The sequence below is a fragment of the Lynx canadensis genome, chromosome B1 (assembly GCF_007474595.2).
Source record: "Lynx canadensis isolate LIC74 chromosome B1, mLynCan4.pri.v2, whole genome shotgun sequence".
In the NCBI taxonomy this organism is placed as follows: domain Eukaryota; kingdom Metazoa; phylum Chordata; class Mammalia; order Carnivora; family Felidae; genus Lynx; species Lynx canadensis.
In genome coordinates, this window is record NC_044306.2 from 132,682,696 (window position 1) to 132,700,876 (window position 18,181).

General features: G+C 41.5%; 1 protein-coding gene across 3 annotated transcripts in view; it reads left to right on the plus strand.

Annotated features, from left to right (window-relative positions):
- The window catches only part of FAM13A (family with sequence similarity 13 member A), a 362,178-nt gene extending 345,383 nt beyond the window's left edge, over positions 1-16,795 (plus strand). For all 3 annotated transcript variants that reach the window (XM_030313445.1, XM_030313443.1, XM_030313447.1), the window contains 5 exons: positions 1,140-1,235; positions 3,467-3,550; positions 8,858-9,054; positions 9,599-9,700; positions 12,167-16,795. In XM_030313445.1, coding sequence (XP_030169305.1) covers positions 1,140-1,235; positions 3,467-3,550; positions 8,858-9,054; positions 9,599-9,700; positions 12,167-12,293 — 606 coding nt within the window. In that variant the 3' untranslated portion in view covers positions 12,294-16,795. The remainder of the gene's footprint in view (positions 1-1,139; positions 1,236-3,466; positions 3,551-8,857; positions 9,055-9,598; positions 9,701-12,166) is intronic.
- The last annotated feature ends 1,386 nt before the right edge of the window (positions 16,796-18,181 follow it).

Consider the following 18,181-nt stretch of genomic DNA (forward strand, 5'->3'; position numbering starts at 1 on the left):
CATCCACAGATCTGCTCTAACAAAATACCATAGACGAGTGCCTTATAAACAACAAAAGTTTATTTCTCACAGTTGTAGAGGCTGGGAAGTCCAAGATCAAGGCACTGTTAGATTCAGTGTCTGGTGAGGGCTCTTTCCTGGTTCACCAGCAGCCATTCTCTTACTGTCCTCACTTAGAAGACGGGGCAAGGGAGGTCTCTTTTTTAAGGGCACTAATCCCATTCATGAGGGTTCCACCCTTACCTAATCACCTCCAAATGTCCCAACTGCTTAATGCCATTACATGGGGGATTAAGTTTCAGTAAAGGAGGTTGGCAGAGACCTGCACATTCAGTCTATAGCACAGCATGTGTGAAGTTACAAAGTATACACAGGGTGCAGTAGGTGACACACAGGTGAGTGAGCAGGTGTCCCAGAATGGGGGATGTTGGAAGATGCTGCACGGGGGAAGTGGCTCTTGATCTGGAACCTGCCAAACCAAGAAGCAGGGAGGCAGCCTTTGCAGGGCATACAGGACCAGGCAGAGAGGTAGGAGACAGCCTAGTTTATCTCTGAAGCTTGAGGTTTGACAGGAGAGGAGAAGCAGCAAATGACGACAGGCTTCTAGTACCAAACCCCAGGGAGTTGGATGTCATCCCCCCCCCACCCCGCCACTGCCTGAAGGGGCTGTTCTTTAAACATTTGTGAGTGCCCTGCCAGATTTTAGGGCTATGGGGAGGAGTCAGTCCATGCAGTCTTGCAGCAGATGTTCCTTGAATACCTACTGTTCGCCAGAATCTTGTCCTTAAAAACAATTTCATGGGGAGAGAAACATGTAAAAAAAAAAAAATGGATTACAGAGCTGCACCGTAAGTATTATAGAAATACATGCTTTCTTCTTCCCTGAACCTGAATCACCTGGGAATTCTGGTCATAGCTTTGATTGAGGAAAAGCAATGCTGCTGATTTCCAAAGGTCTGCAACTAAAGTCGATATTTTAAACATTCACTGGCTGAAAAATATTATCAGTTTAAGTATATTTTGCAAGAATGGCGAGAGTGGAGTTGAATCATCTGTATTTCCCCCAGGCCCTGAGCTTGAGCTGCTGACAGCCTGACCACCAGAGGCAGGCTTCTCAGCTGCGTCACTCTTGCTTTCAGGTAACCAAGAACGAACGTCAGGTCATGAAGCCGCTGTATGACAGATACCGGCTGGTCAAACAGATCCTGTCCAGAGCCAACACCATACCCATCATTGTGAGTACGGCGCCTTTCTGTGGTTGATTGCCTGCTGGAATGGGCCCTGGCTATATTAAGAGAGCCCTAACCTGCCTTCTCATTAAAGAGTAGTCTTTCATAGTTAAAACCTGTCATTAATATTTATGGTTCATAAGCTTGAGGAGTGAAGGATTTATCAGAGACTACTGAGGCTACATTTGCCAAAAATGACCAAATGTGAAGCTGATAGAGTTTTGTTTTCTTTTGGGCGGCATGCTTTGACGTATACATCCATCTGACTCATGCTGGGTGGATCGCCCACCCCTTTCCTCAGAGACAGAGTGCCAGCAGGACAGGCCTGTGGTTTCTCTAGGCCTCTCCAGTCCACAGACCTCTCTGTCCCAAGGGCCCACTGTTAATAATCAGCTCTCTCCCTCCAAGCAAGGGATAGCCCCCTTGGGAATCCTATCCAGGGAGAAATCCTCTAAGGAACTCAAGAGAGCCTCCTTTTTTTGGAGGCTGCAGACAAGCGTGAGGTAGAAGAAAAGGGAAGGAGACCACCATCCTCTGACTTACGCATAACGGCTTTTGGCCAAAGAAGGGACAGGAAACTTGCTGTCAGCTCTGGAAAGGCCTGTCAGGCACTGGCCAGCTAGCCCTCCTCCCATATTCCAGTCTTGGCTTTTCCACCCAGCTTATGCGTGAGCGTTAATGCCCTGTCCTTCTCTTGGGGTATCACTTGCCTCTGTCCCAGTGCTCTCCTCTCCAGGAATATTAGGGGCTTCCCCTGATGGCTTTTAAACGTTTCAATCAGACATGGCCTTGCTTTTATGTTGTTATTAAAATGCATGCTTACATTAGCTGCCTCTCTTCCATTCCTGCTTTAAACCTCTTTGTTTAGGGGCGCCTGGGTGGCTCAGTCTGTTCAGCATCTCACTCTTGATTTCATCTCGGGTCATGATCCCAGAGTTGTGGGATTGAGCCCCGCATTGGACTCCACCCTGAGTATGAAGCCTGCTTGGGATTCTCTCTCTCTCTCTCTCTCTCTCTCTCTCTCTCTCTCTCTCTCTCTCTCTCTCTCTCTCTCTCTCTCTCTCTCTGTCTCTCTCTCTGTCTCTCTCTCTCTCTCCCTCCCTCCCTCTCTCTCTCCCTCTCTCTCCCTCCCCCCTCCCCCTCTCCCCCACTCATGCAGCCCCTCTCAATCTAAAATAATTTTTTTACAAAAGTAAATTTCCTTGTTTTTTTCTTTCTTTTTTTTTAAATATTTTATTTTTAAGTAATCTCTGCACCCAACATAGAACTCAAACTCACAACCCTGAGATCAAGAGCCGCACACTCTGCCGACTGAGCCAGGCACCTTCCCTGTTTATTTCTTTTTAAAAATTTTTCTTAATGTTCATTATTTTTGAGAGAGAACCCATGAGTGGAGAGGGGCAGAGAGGGAGGAGACACAGAATCTGAAGCAGCCTGAAGGAGGCTCCAGGCTCTGAGCTGTCAGCACAGAACCCGACATGGGGCTTGAACTCGTGAACCTCAAGATCATGACCTGAGCTAAAGTCAGACGCTTAACCAACTGAGCTGCCCAGGCACCCCCTACTGACTCAGCCACCCAGGCGCCCACTCTCCTTGTTTATTTCTAAGCCTGAGATATGATCTTTGTATTTCTTCTGACAGTGTACTTGTTCATAGGAATGAGGTTCCAGAGACTTTAGGCAGGTACATTAGAAGAAAGCTACTTTTCTAGGAATTTTTTGTGGAATAAATTAGTAAACTAACCAGTGAAAGGATTAAGTCTAAGGAGTTCTTTCATTCTCCAGTTAGGAGCCCTTAGTGCCCCTAAGTAAGTGTCCCTAAATAAGGTGAGTGTACAACAGGGAAGTCACACAACCTTTGAATCACCTGAGGGGCCTATGTTGTTCTACTTGAAGCTTGTAACAGTTCTAGGGTTCCTGTACCTATTGCGATCAGGCAGCAGAGAGAGTGAGGAGCACACATTCCTCCTCAGGTTTGTTCTGCGTTCAGTTCACATACTCACATGCTATTCTTGCTCTAACGTGGCCTCCTTGGTTTGGGTTGTGGGCTCTGGAGCGAAGCACCAACTTGGACGAGAACTTTGGTTGTTTCTGGTTTTCCTGGGAATTTTTGGTGGGGAGGGTTTAGAGTATATAATTCGAAGGCAGTAATAAACCCTAGTGATTCAGAGGAAGCAGAGGCCTGGCGGGAAAGGGAGAGGGGTTCGCAGTGTAACCAACTGTCACCGCCTGTCGCAGGGATCCCCCTCCAGCAAGCGGAGAAGCCCTTTGCTGCAGCCAATTATTGAGGGCGAAACTGCTTCCTTCTTCAAGGAAATAAAGGTGAGGACCTCCCGCTGCTCACCTCGTGCTGAATCTGCATCGCTTTCCTGGCCTCCCTTCCTCTTGTGGACGCAGTGAGGTCATGCTTGGGCCCTCGGTGGTGGCTTCCTGTAGTGTGCCCTCAAAATCAGTAGTGCCCGGAACCGCCTGTGATCTCTTACTGATACTGTGGTCGAGCTGATTTCCTTTATTGCATCTCATTCCCCTGCTTGTTTTGGTGTCTTATTTGTTGTTTGTTTTGTTTTTATTTTGCTTTTCGGGGATTTGGGGGGGGGGCGGGCTCACAATATTTTTTAGTTTTGTTTTTCCTCCCTTTGGAATGGATTTTCTGTATTCCAGAATCCTTTTTAATTAACTCATTGGGTAACTTCCACAGAAATCTTATTTACTGAGTTACTAGAAAACCCAAAATCAACTGGGGCAATACATATAGCATGCAACAAAATCTATCGTTTTATAGACCGATATCTTCCTTGTCTTTGACAGCTTGCTGGCACACTTTCACCCACTCTTCCTTCTTTTTTACTTTCCCCAAACACATTTAGTCCTCGGGGCTGATTGTATAATCTGCTCTTGATCTGGGAATATAGTACGATTGCCAGCAGTCACTGGAGTATATGCTCTGTTTTCTGCCCCCATAGTAATTATGGAGTTTATGCAGGTAATCCTTGTCTTCAGCGGCCGCTTTTGCTGGAGAGGGAGTACACTCTGTGCTCGCGGGTCTGTACATCTCTGTAGGGACCCAACTGGCCTGGACCAGGATCAGCCTCTTTCCTGGTTTTGTTTCCAGATAACTGGAACGAACTGAACTGCCTTCTACAGGGCTCTAGAGATGAAAAGTCAGATTCAGTTTTTTGTTTTTGTTTTTTTAAATCCGTGATTGTATTTTAGCAATTGTTTAAGATGGAAAGGAATGTCAAACCCAAAGCAGAAGTGAGTTTCAGGAGTTTCACTTGTCATATTTCTGTGAAAGTTCCAGGCCTGAGGTGGTCATTTATTTAGTGTAGTCAGGAAAGGTTATTACAGAATATGAGGGCCTCATTCTCATGAGGGACACCAGTTGAGAACTGCTCCATTGTCTTACCTGGTCCTCATCATTATGACGGAAGGAAGGTACCAGAAGTTACACCATCTTCTCTCTTATTTATTCTATTCCTTTTCTTACTTCTTGGGGGCCTTAATTAAATACTTCATGGACCTAATTTGAAGGTATTAGGCAATGATTGTGCTCACTATTCATATTATTTTAAATAGACCTTGTTTTATGAAAATGCTCTAAACATAAAATTTAGGCAAATATGCTATATTATATTTTAAAAACTGGAGCTATTTTCTTACAATAAGATTTGATGTTGATGAAAGAAGATAACTTTTGTCTGGTAATTTCACACAAGAATGAAATCACCATCACTGAAGAAATTTGGGCAGTTGTGTGTATGAAAATTAGAAATTCTCTTAGAAGCACACCACAGAACTGTTACTAGATAAAAGTGTGTTCTTTAATACATCAAAAATATGACAGTTAATAATTGCCTCACTAAACGAATGGAAGATATATCAATGATGACGGTCTCCCAAATCTTCTTGTTTGGCTTAGTTTATCTTTTTCACAAGTATAATTTGGCCATGGCTCTTCTCCTGGCCCATGTGGTGGTCAGAATTTCAGATAATTTTGCAATGCTTACATTGCTTTTGTAAATAGTGTTGTCTTTCAGTTCATTTTGTTCCAACTGGCCCAAATTATTAGCATGTGTTTGGATTGTACTAGTTCTTGACAATTCTGATATAATTTAGAATTTGATATGGGTGCAGATCAGAAGATTGTATCGATGTGGTTTCCTTAAAAACCACCCCTGGTTTTAAATGGTAGGAAACCAGCTGTGTGTGACAAAGAGCCAGCTCAAGTTCTGGAGCCCAACATCTTCTAGCCCAAAAATCCTAGAGATAGTCTAGTCAGTTCTCCTTCCCAACATAAGAATTTCATTTAAAATTTATCTGACAGAATAGAGACACTATCTCTAAGAAGTGATTCCATCCTGAATCTTGAAAAGTTTACAACAATGGAGAAGTAAGGTCACTCATTCCATGGGCTAAGCTCCAATATTAGCTAAAAAGTGATTTTATAGTGTTAGTTTTATAATTATCATTATTGAAATACTAAAAAATAATAATTATATAATGTGAAATTTCAGAATATAATAACTTTGATAACTATAAAAATGACTTAAAATTATAATATTCTTATATTATTAATGTATGACTTTCTACTTAATAGGCTTAGTGTTGCCTTCTGGAACAATATGGAATGAGCATAACTGCTTCTTCTTTGAGAGCCCTTCATGCTTTACTGTCACCTCCCCTGTCTGCTCTCACCCACAGCCTATGGAAGTTTTTTCTCCAAGTCCTTCTTCCTGTTCCTCATGTGATATGGGTCACCTCCCAGCCACCCACCGGTTCTGCTGTATACACACATACCAGTTTACCTAGAGCCCTCGGACTCACTGATACCCAGAACTGAACATTATTTTAGATATGATTTAGCCAGCAAGACAGTGGAGCAAGGACTGATCCTGATCTTTATCTGGACAGCCAGGGCCGTTCGTCCTATAATCCTATGCCTACATGACCGTCAATGTATTGTGAATTCGCTGTACTCTTTCTGGGGCACGTGCATTCAGCTTCCACACTGCAGACTTTTGGGGCCAGATAACTTGTCGTTGGGGGCTGGCCTCCATCCACCAGATGCCAGTCGTGCACTACTTCCACCCCCTTCCCAAAATGTCTCCAGACCTTGCCAAAGGTCCACTAGGGTCAAAATGACCCCCAGTTGAGAACCACTGCCCACGGCCCTATCTCACTGCTGATTTATGCAGTCCCCAGCTTGCTTTTCCTTGGATTGCTTGTCATTTACGTGTCCATCTTTTATTTTCTAACCTAAATTGTACCACCTTGAATTTTTTCAATTAGTTACTTATCACACTTCTATATACCAGCCTTGTGAAACTGATTAAATCTAGACATTTTATTCCAACATATCAGATATCCCTCCCTACTTTGTATTCTCTATGCATTCTGTGAATATGCCTTTTGCGTCTTTATCCAAGTGATTGATAAATACTGAGTAAGGCTGGGTCCGGCAAAGGACCTGTTATAGACTTCCCTCCAGATTCATGCCACCCTGCATCATCACCCTGCATCAATTTTCACAATCAGCTCTCCTTTTGTAGATCATCTCACCTCATTAATTATTGAAATCCAAATATTATGCCAATCCTGTCAATAAAGGAAAAATGGTTTTCCTAAAGGGGTCACTGTTGATCATGGATTCTTTTTCAGTCGTTCAGATGTTATCTAGTATTGATAACTTCTAGAATCTACCCAATGTGCGCAAGGACCCTATGGTCTTATAATTTGAGGATCTAGGTTTATCATTTCTTTTTTTTCCCCCTATGATTTTCACAGCTTTACTGAGAATAGATCTATTCAGCTTCCTCTTTAAATGCTTTGAGTTCCCACTGTGTGCAAGACACGTTCTCACCTTTTTAAGTTCTCTTAGGGCCTTGGGATGTAATTGATTAGGCCAAAACACCTGACTTTTATTTCTTACCTTCCTTGGGCTACAAGGCTATACTCTCCTCCAGTAATTTGTATTTTTCTTTTAAAACTGAATTACTAGACTGTTTGACAGACATTAATTAAGCACCTATGATATGCAGGCATTGGCTAGGCTCTAGGAACAGCAGTGAACAGACAGGCCCAAATCCTCGCCTCAGTGGAGTTTTCTGTCCAGTAGTTCCACCTGGTCCTTCCTCATCCAGGAGAGCAGGAGATGGGGGCAGGAGGTTGATCTGCACTGCCTCTGTGCCCCATGTAGCTTGCGAGGTCCATACGTTATCTCCGTTAATTCTAAAAACTACATAGGTGGGAATTGTTAACTTCCTTTCACAAAAAAAGAGAAACTTTAAAATTATTAGTTTTAAAGTCACTTTGACACTATAAATTTAAAATCTTCTTTAATAATTTCAGTTTTTAAAAATTAATAATGAGGCATTTACTTCTAAGCAATCTCTAAGCAAAGAGATTGAAGATTTGACGTCATAGCAGAAGGGAATCTGAGAGAGCTACCTAGTTTTGACCAGTTTTATCTTCGTGCCTTCAGAGCAGTACTTTCATCATAGTTGTGCAATAGTCCTTTTTTTGTTTTTGTGTTTCCTGTTTATTTGTTTATTCACATTATTTCTCCTCAGAGGCAGTATTAGAAACATACCAAACTTTATGGTAAGGAAATCCACCCCTGGCAGTTTGCATACTTTGACCACCAATGGTAACTACCCCCACCTCCTGCGATTAATTTGCTGGATTGCACTGAAGTCACCTGGTTCAACTCGAACCGCCGATGTTGTACTTGCTGTTGTTCACATATCTGTGCTCTTAACCACTTTTTAAATTTTTCAGATCTTAGGATATCCTCTTCTGGTCTGACTGTACATTTTGGCAGTAAATTACTTCTTTTAAAATCTTTCACTTAGACTGATATCATTTCATCCTTAGATTTACATAGCTTTAAATTGGCACTAAGAAGCTGTGATTTGACTTCATTGTTTTTCTAATTGCATTGCCAAGACAGACAGAGAATATCATGCTTTTCTGAGAATCTTGGATGCTAAAAAATACAGCCGCGTCCCTTGGAAGCTCCTTGAAAAAAATACTTGAGTTTATGACCCCAATGATGAGAACATAAATGGTTTGATCTTTTCAAAACTTTCTTAAAATTGTGTATATCAAGCAACCACAAAATATGTTTTAATCTCAACTCTTAAACAGAAAGGCTGTATTGTTTAATTTCTCAAGATGTTCATAGCTTAATAAAAAACACATTTTCTGAGGTCCACAACTAAAGGAATCCTTAATGCACTGACTGCTGGTGGTGGATTTTGTTATGTGTTATCACAGAGCTGGGGATTTTTAGATTTTTTTAACTGCAGTTGATTTACAGTATAAATTACAATGGTGGTTCCTTCATATCCTCTTGACAAGTGTTAATTGTGCAGTACACTAGTTTTTATAGTTTTATAGTTTTTCCCCCTACTGAGTGGCTGTGTTTAGTGTTTGTGTTATTTATTGTGTTCATATAGATGCTCAGTTATATATTTTATATATTGATAATGTGCATATGTGTTGCTAAATGTAGATACAGAAGAAACTATATGCTGTCTGGATAATTAAATGGTCGTTACACGATACTTACAATGAAAGAGTGCCAGGAAAAGTAACCAGATTTTTATTGGGGTTGTTTTACATCTCCAGGAAGAAGATGAGGGCTCAGAAGATGACAGCAACACAAAGCCGGACTTCACAGTCACTCTGAAAACCGATTTCAGTGCACGTTGCTTCCTGGACCAATTTGAAGATGATGCTGATGGGTTTGTTTCCCCAATGGATGATAAAATACCATCAAAATGCAGCCAAGACACCGGGCTTTCAAACCTCCATGCTGCTTCAATGTATGTATGTCATTTTGATGGTGGTGTTGAAATGTGTTGATGAGAATACCATTTTTAAATATTTTAGCCTTTGTATTTAAATAAGTTGTCCTGGGATACATCTGTGTAAATAGAATGGTGAGTTTTTTTCTTTTACTTCCAGCTCAGCATTTGTATTATTCTCCATTGCACGTTATTTGAGGCAGCATGCAAGATCTTAACTTCAACAATCGGGGCTCTAGAATGGCACTCTGTGGTTCTGTGTTTTTCAACTCATCATTTAACATGTACCAAGCACAGATCTTTCTTTCAAAACAAAATGTGATAAAGTGCCATGGGCACTAAGACTTCATAAGTAGCGGGAGCTTTGCGGGAGTCCGGGGAGCTCTATCTGGTTCAGGGGATAGGAAACCACCATTTCTGCTGACCCTCAGCTCCCTTAACAGATTTTGCATTTCCATGCTTCCCCCCACTTCTCCACAACCCCTGTCAAATTGCACATTCATTATATCTATAACAATTCCAATTTAACCCAATTTTCTTGAAATTTTTCTGTCTCTCTCAGACCGGAACTCTTAGAACATCTTCAGGAAATGAGAGAACAAAAGAAAAGGATTCGAAAGAAACTTCGTGATTTTGAAGACAATTTTTTCAGACAAAATGGAAGGTAGTGCATGCTTCCTTTCCCCTCACTTCTCCCCCTCCACACACACACCCCTCTTTTGCTCCTGTCAGATTTATGCAGTGCTCCAAAGGTGGGAAGCCCTCTGCCTCCTCTCTGTAACCTAGTCCCTTGGTTTGCGCCCAGGGCCCCTGGCAGTTTACGGTGAGATGGTGAGGTTTGTATGATCCTTCAGCAAGAAATGCTCCTTGAATAGTATCCAAGACTGATGTAAATTCAGCTAACATCTATAAAACCTGTCACATCAAATTCTAATCTAAAAAGAGCAGCTTGAAGCTAAGTTTCCAGTTGACAGCACTGGTTTTTGGTTTGGGTTTGGTTTTGTCTTCATAAACTAGAAGGAGAAATAAGGAAAGGGCAATTCTAAACCTTGATGTTTTTAGGCTTATTTTAAAAGCAAAGGTGATTGTTGTCAGGTTTGAATGAAAAATAGACAAGAAGCTGTAAGTCCATGAGACTGACAGTATGCCTTTCTCTGGTGAGTTTCAAGACATGTTATAATCAGCCTTGTAGAGCATTATGCTAAGGAATAGCATCCCCTGTTTGCTAGTGACCACAGACAGCTCTTACTCAGGTCACAGCCTGAGACCGGGAAGGACAGGGAATGGATTTATTTGCCTCTCTTACATGGAAGTTCAGTTTTAACATTTTAAAATGATTTTATTTTAATCCAAATTATTTAAGCAATATAAATATAGTTTCCCTTTAAAAGGTCCCCTTTCATCCTTCTCAAAAGTGTTTGGAAATAAAAGCACTGTAAACGTCAATTTTGGCATTTAAAATGTATTCCAGGTCATTTCAGTTTATCATATAAATTTTGTATTTTTAGTGTCCCTGATTTAGATCTATGAATTTTTATACATAAATACTTGTTTTTCTTTCTCCATGCATTGTATGATATTTAGAAAACATAGACAAGCAGACAAAAGAAATAATATGCAAAATAATAACTGATGATAAACCAGAATTAGTGTTTTTTCCATTCTTCTTTCTGAACATATTTTTGGTTTGTCTGTTTATCTTTTTTTCCATGTAATTATAGTCACTTTATGCAGACATCCTGTTGAGGAGCTATATAAAATTATGTAAACTTCACAGGTTTCAAGCAAGTATAGTTAATGGGAATTTATAATAATCATACAAATTTTTATGTATGTATGTATGTATGTATGTAATTTCTACACCCAGTGTTGGGCTCAAACTCATGACCCTGAGACTGAGACCCCCCATGCTCTTCCAACTGAGCCAGCCAGGTGCATTATCATACAGGTTTAAAACTCTGACTTCAGATATCATTAAATCTGGTCCCATTATTTCATATCTGAGGACAGTGAAGCCCCTCAAAGAGCAGGGCGAAGTCAACTCTTAGATGGCTATTCCTTTCATTGCCTTCTGCTGAGAAGCCATCTAGAGCCCTTTTCTTGAACATGGCAGGGCATGAATCAATGAACTTTCAGTTCATTGAGCAAAATTATATAAGCCCCATGCTATCTACTTTCTTATATTTTTCTCTTTTTTTAATTTTTTTTTTTTTTTTGAGACAGTGCAATAGGGGGGCGGGGAGCAGAGAGAGAGAGAAAAAGAGAATCTTAAGCAGGCTCCGCACAGAGCCTTATGTGGTGCTCAGACTCACAAACCTTGAGATCATGACCTGAGCCGAAACCAAGAATCAGTCGCTCAACTGACTGAGCCACCCAGGCGTCCCTGTTTTTCTCTTTAAGAAGAAAAGGAAGCCTGGTATTTGAATGTTTGACATGTGCATTTCAAAGTGAAATTAGAAGCAGCTGGGCTGTATTGCTCAGTGGTTGAGAATGTAGACGGCAGCACTATTTCATCAAGCTCTGGTGAGTGTTATATTAGATCATGGACACAGGGTACTTAGCACAGTTCCTGGCCTACAATAAGCTCTCAGTTAGTACTTGCACATATAAAAGGTATGCATATAAGATTCCTAGTAAACTGTAAAGCTTTATTAGTATTATGTGATCCAATTGCTGAATTCCAAGACTAATTTTATAATCAGGATATTAACTCTGTGTTTTTAAACCTGTAAATTATGGGTATCCCAGTTGGTAATTAGAAACTTAATAGTTCGTTAGATGAAATCTATAAAAGTGAAAAGACAGTATAAATAAAGGATTTCAGTCTACAGAGACTCTTAATGCAAATTCATACACCAACATCAGAGAGAAAACATTTCTCGGTTTTTAGTCCTTCATATCATTCTACAAGATGCCAGATTAACTACAAAAACTCAGTTGCACGGTGCCTTCTGGGGGAAGCTGTCTTTCGCTGATTGTCTAAGCCCAGCATCAGTCTTGATACCAAGTGACACTTGGGAACACCGATTCTACAGGTTGATAACTGCAGAGTTTCTACATGATGATAATTCACCTGATAAGCAATATCATCTAAACGATCCTCAGCCCCCTTTCCTTTTGTTTCCGTTAGAAGTGTCCAGAAGGAAGACCGCACTCCTATGGCTGAAGAATACAATGAATATAAGCACATAAAGGCAAAATTAAGGCTCTTGGAGGTGCTCATCAGCAAGAGAGACACTGATTCCAAGTCCATGTAAGGGGCACAGCCCCAGCCGGCACTAAGGGGGCTGAAGGTGCAGGCTGGACTTGCTACCCGCCTCCCCTGGTAAATAGCATCTCTGCAAAACCCGGAAGGCAGCGTGGGAGCTGGACCTCAGAGCACACAGCCCTACTGCCTCCGGGCCTTTGGGATCAGCTCCAGCTTCCATCGCCTGCCTTAGCAGCTGTCTGCATGGGAGAGGGTAACTTGCTCCGACTTAAGACTTTTGCAAGGAACAGTCAAGATCCCACGGGTGCACGTGGATACTGCAGGGGAAGGTTTACTAACGTTGGCCGTGCTGAATCACTACGTTGAGACACGCTCATCTACAGAGAATATACACTATTCTTCCCTGGATAACTGAGAAACAGGAGACCATTCTCTGTCTAACTGTGATGAAAACAAGCTCAGGACTTCCCTCTAGAAAACGAACTCGCTGTGCAGGTCCATGTTCTCTTTCCCAGGAAAGTGGGAACACGTGCTGGAGCCCTGTTTGCTGCCTCGGCCATTCTCGTGACCTTTCCACAGAGCCGCGCCTTTCCCCACCCGTGTGGGTCGTGTCCCCTTCAGTTCTCAGGAAGACGGAAGCCGTACCTGCCCAAAATGGCAGTGCAGTCATCTATTTGATGGTGTGTTTCTTCAAGACTCCCTCAGCTGGCGAAACATTTTGTTTCCTGACTAGGACTGGATCATCTGCAGAGGATGGAGGGAATGTGGCTCTATTAATGTTGATTTTTAATTCAGGCAACAGGGTGAAGAGCCTGGAAAATTCTTTCCTGAACATGGATTGCACTTATCAGTCTCAGATTTTAACACCAAACACTGAGCAAGGCCAGCATGCTATGACATCCTGTTTGGGGCTTGGTTTCATTTGACTCTTACCAAACATAAAAGATCTTGCTTACTTCTTAGCTTAAGTGTTGAGGATCATGAGAGAGAGAAAGAGCGAGCCTGTGTTCTAAACCTTCTGAGTACTTACCAGAGTTTAATTTTTTTTTTTTTAAGTAAACCTGCACTAAAATCCCCTGAGGGGTAAATGTAGCCCTCAGAACTCAGCCGAAGGCAGAATCTAAATCACACTATTTTCAAGATCATGTACGTATAAAGAGGAAAATAAGGGTGTGTGGTCACTTATGATTATAATTTTTTTCAAAGACTGTGTCACAAAGCTGTCTATATTAGACATTTGGGGAAGACCAGGGAATTTAAAGCACCAAACCATTCATCTCTCGCTGTGCTGATGTCACCTTGTGATTTGTTGTTCCTTTTTAACCTTCTGCATCTGCACTGAGGAAAGTGAATTCTGTTTCTGCCTGTCCGTCCGAGGCCCACCTTTATGCTTTGTGAGGTTGAGGTCAAGTGTCTGCACACCAGCCACTGGTTGCCAAGAGAAGGCACTTCAGCAGGCTCTGCCTTTTAAAGATCAAGTCGCAGGATGAACAGGAGAGCAAGGCTGCCCCTCCTCTGTTTTGAGAGTTGCTTTCTTAAAGGGTACCATTTTGTTTTGTTTGATAATAAGAAGAAAATAAAGAGAACGCTAAACTCTATACAGACCGGTTGTCAGTTTCGAAATGGGCTCTTGAGAAACTGGTCAGATTGGATTTATAGCAGTGTTTTCCATTGCTGAGGTGAGGTAGAAGGTGTCAGTTGAAAATCATTTTAAGTCGGGAGTGGGGAAAAAGAAAACCTTTAAGTTTGCTCTTAACAATAATCATATAGAGAAGCATGAGCTGTGTTTAGAAGTGCCCTGTTTTAATCCACACATTTAAAGACGGTACATATTCCTACAAATTTAAATGTACATGAATATATAGTTTGGTATTCTTTGCTCTACTGTTTACATTACAGATCACTATAATTTCAAGGAGTTATATTATAAATAAAATTAAGCACTTTAGGATGTTTTCTATTTTTGAAATCTGAACATGAATCATTCACATGACCAAAAATCGTATTTTTTAAGGAAATACATGTCTAGTGTGTCCTTTTTAAGTAATTATTCTCTTAAATAAGCTATAATATAAATCAAATCATTACCAGTTAACCTTTAAAGCACATCTGTTGAAGAGTATTGTTTTGAAAATACTAATATGCTACACACAAAATTTTAAAAGAAAAATGCTATATAAATGAGAAGCTACTAAATGTTTGAAATCTGTTGTTTCTGCCAAAGGTAAATTAAGTAAAAGACTTATCCAGGACTCCCCATTCAAATTTGTATGATGAATAAAAGAAAACACCAAGTTACAGTCAAATAAATTGTGTATGGAATGTTGTGTTTTCCTTTGTAATTTCTCATCTGTATACTTCCTAGAATGGCGCCCACATTAAAGGCGGAAAAGCCCTGTTTACACAAGACCCTATTTGAAGACCTGGCAGTGGGTTTTGGCTCTGCCAGAAAGGCTGAGGCAAATTTGTTTCCACAGCAACCATTTCTGCAGCCCAGGGTCTCATGGCCCTAGAGGCAGTGTCTTAATTGGCTTCATACAGAATACTCTGGACTGGGGTTTTTTCCTGTGCTCTCTTGGGAATGTGTGTGTGTTTATTAGCACATGCCAACAAAACAAATGTCAAGGGTTATTTAATAGCAATGATAAGTAAAGGTAAAGCGTGAATAAACTTGATGGTATGATTGTAAGAATGAGAAATAGCAGAGGCTTGTAATTTTCACACACGCATTTGCTTCTTATCGTGTTCAGTCTGGAGTAAACATTGAAATAGATGTTTATATTCAGTACGGTATCATGACTGCATTTCATCTCTGCATCATTTAGTTCAAATCTCACTTTGCAGACATGTTTGTGCAGGGTTTAGGATCAGGGCCTGCTGAGTTTTTCAGACAGCATGTTTGTCTTAAACTGGTAGAAGAAAGCTCACACAATCTCAGTGATCTCCCAATTCAGGGGAAATTTCCATCAAAGACCAAACCAAATTTCAAGCTGGGGAACTAATTTTTTTGAATTGCTAGCTATAAGAATGCATTGAGAGCTAAAAATTAGATTTCTTCCCTTTCGTTGACAGTTTGAAATCTAAAGGTTATTATTTATTGCCTAGGCAGGACTCAGCCACATCTCTGTTTGTGACATTGGTGTCATTTTTGCGTTGTCTCATTCTGATGCAATTCTTGCGTGGTGGCTGAAGAGGTTCTTGCAGGGCGTGCCTGCTCCCAGGTGTAGCATTTCTGGACAAATGCCGCAGGGCTGTGCTTGAAGCATAAATGTTGCACTGAGATGTCCTGAGGCCAGCAGTCTTGGAGCCCCTGGGGGCTGAGCATTTGTTAATGTGGTTGAGCTTAGAATTCCTAATAAGCCGAATATTTAGGTTTATACAAGGGGCGGTCGTGGTGCCAATTAGGTTGGTTCTTTCTGGAACTTCTTAGTTCCCAGCAGACAGAATTGGGCCCAGTATCCAGAAATGATCAGATTTACAAGGTAAATCAAATTCCAGTTGGTTGATGAACTTTTTAAGAGATTCTTAATCTGATAATGAAGATACCGCTTCTCTTAACAGTAACACCTTACTACTTTTGATGGTATATTTGTATTTGAGTACCATAAACTATTAACCGCTTTATGAAAAGTTGGTTGTAGTCTAAATTCTGTTTTGATTTCAAGAAGAATCTTCCTGACACACTGCTTCCTGGATTTTTTTTTCCCCCACCCCTAGGTGGAGAGAGGTGGTTTCTGCCTCATGATCAACATCTCCTTGATGTTCTTTTCAGTATCCACTTGGTTACGTCAACAGGGGGAGACAAAACTGTACTCAAATGTGAAGCAGTGTTTCTTCTGAAGCACATTGTGTGTGGCAGAACTCAGTGTGCTTTGTTTTCTTTTATTCCCTTCTTTTATGTTTTCTCCACTTGACCCTCAAAATGTACTCAAGAGTACATTTTGATGTAAGACTAGCTAAACATATTTTCGAGTGTTCATTCAAATTGTGCACACTCACACCTTGCATGGTGGCCAACCTGGCACGCTCCAAACAAGAATGATCTATATGTCGGGCACTGCACTGGGGCACTGGCCATTTTGCAGAATCCAGAGTGTGCCCCTGTGGGTCCCTGCCTTCTTCTATCACGATCCTTCATAATAGATGTACATAGGCTGGGGTCAATTACCGATGTACACAAAAATGTTTGTAAAATGAAATCTGTACACCTACAAGTTCATGTGGCTGGGAAGCTGCAGTTATGTCTCTAGAGACTCTCATTTTGCCTGGAACCCAGCCTGTTGTGGTCATGCTCGCGTCTTGAGAAATGGGTTTGGCACATCTCTTTCTCAGTCTGAAAGCACCTATACGTACCGTCATGCAAATCTCCAAGAGTAGATGCAATTTTAGTTACTAATATGGGCCCAGAACAATGTTTACACGACATATAAGCAGAAAGTATTTGAAATTACAGTTGTCCTTTTTTAAAATGTAAACTGAATGAAAAACGTTATGTACATTTTTGTACATGACTGTATTTTGTGTAAACTTAAATAAAATATTTTTAACTGTGAATGTTCTGAGATTTTTGACAAAATCAGGAGTGTATGACAGCTGCCTGTGTGGTCTGACCTTAAGGTAAGGAATCACTGCTGTTCCCTGAACTCCCCAGAAGCTTCATGAGGATTAAGCTTTTGTTATTCTGTTTCCAGGGAGGTCACTGGAAGGTGAAGCAAACTCATTACAAATTAGGCATGCCCATGGTTCTAGGTAAAAAAATGGGCTTTTGCTCTGTGCTCTATTCATGGAAGGGCCTGAAGGGGCAGAAGTGAAGGCATTAAACTAAAAAAAAACGTGTTTAATTAAGTATCTTTGCAAAGTCAATGAGGCCATTATAGTAAATTCATTAGCTACTTATTATTCTGACGCTAATAAGGCCAGCAGAATACTGTGACTTGGAGGAAAAGGTGCATTTCAGTTTGAAGTGAGCATCTTGCCCCGTGCATCAGCTGCCACAAGCCAGGCACTGCCTCACGAGCACCTTGAACAGCCTCCAGAGTTGGGGGACACAGCTAAGGACACACCCCTGTGATGGTTAGGCATGCGGGTATTCTTTAAACCACACGTGTTACATGGGCTCTACTTGCCAAAAGTGAACATTAAAAATATAAAGCCTGGGGCGCCTGGGTGGCTCAGTCAGTTAAGCGTCTGACTTCAGCTCAGGTCACAATCTCACAGTTCGTGGGTTCAAGCCCTGCGTTGGGCTCTGTGCTTGACAGCTCAGAGCCTGGAGCCTGCTTCAGATTCCGTGTCTCCCTCTTTCTGCCCCTCCGCCACTCACACTCTGTCAAAAATAAATATTGAATATATATGTGTGTGTGTGTGTGTGTGTATCACATATATGTATAGCCTGAAATTTAAAAAAAAAAAAAAAAAGGCTTTGAGTACTGCCCAGGATTCCAACAGATATGTCTTCTGACCAAGAAAGACACAGAACCTCTAAAGATGGTGCGATTTAATGCCATTTTGCCAGAACTGCGGCTTACCCTGAGTAATTTAACTTTTGAAACGCTGGGTCCAAAGTAACAACATCTAGAAGGAACTGGCATGCAGCATTTCGTGATGCCTCCATTTTCTTAAATCATATTTTCACGTTGCCCCTGTGAGGGACCAGGACGCGATGCTGGCCTCAAGTACATCAGGCTCTGCAGCTGGCTGGCAGAGCGAGGTGGTCCTTGGAAGCCCTCCCCCTCCCATCCCCAGAGCAGATGTGTCCTGCCCTGTACGTTTGCAATGTTGGTACCGCCTGAATGGTAATTTCAGAAGGGGGACCTACGCACGGTGGGGAGAGGCGGTCCCTTTCGGTTCTAGAGTTCTTACCTCTTCTAGAAATAGATTCTGAATCTTGTAAACCAAAACATATTCTAGTTATCCCTAAACTGGGTCAGCTTATCGAGG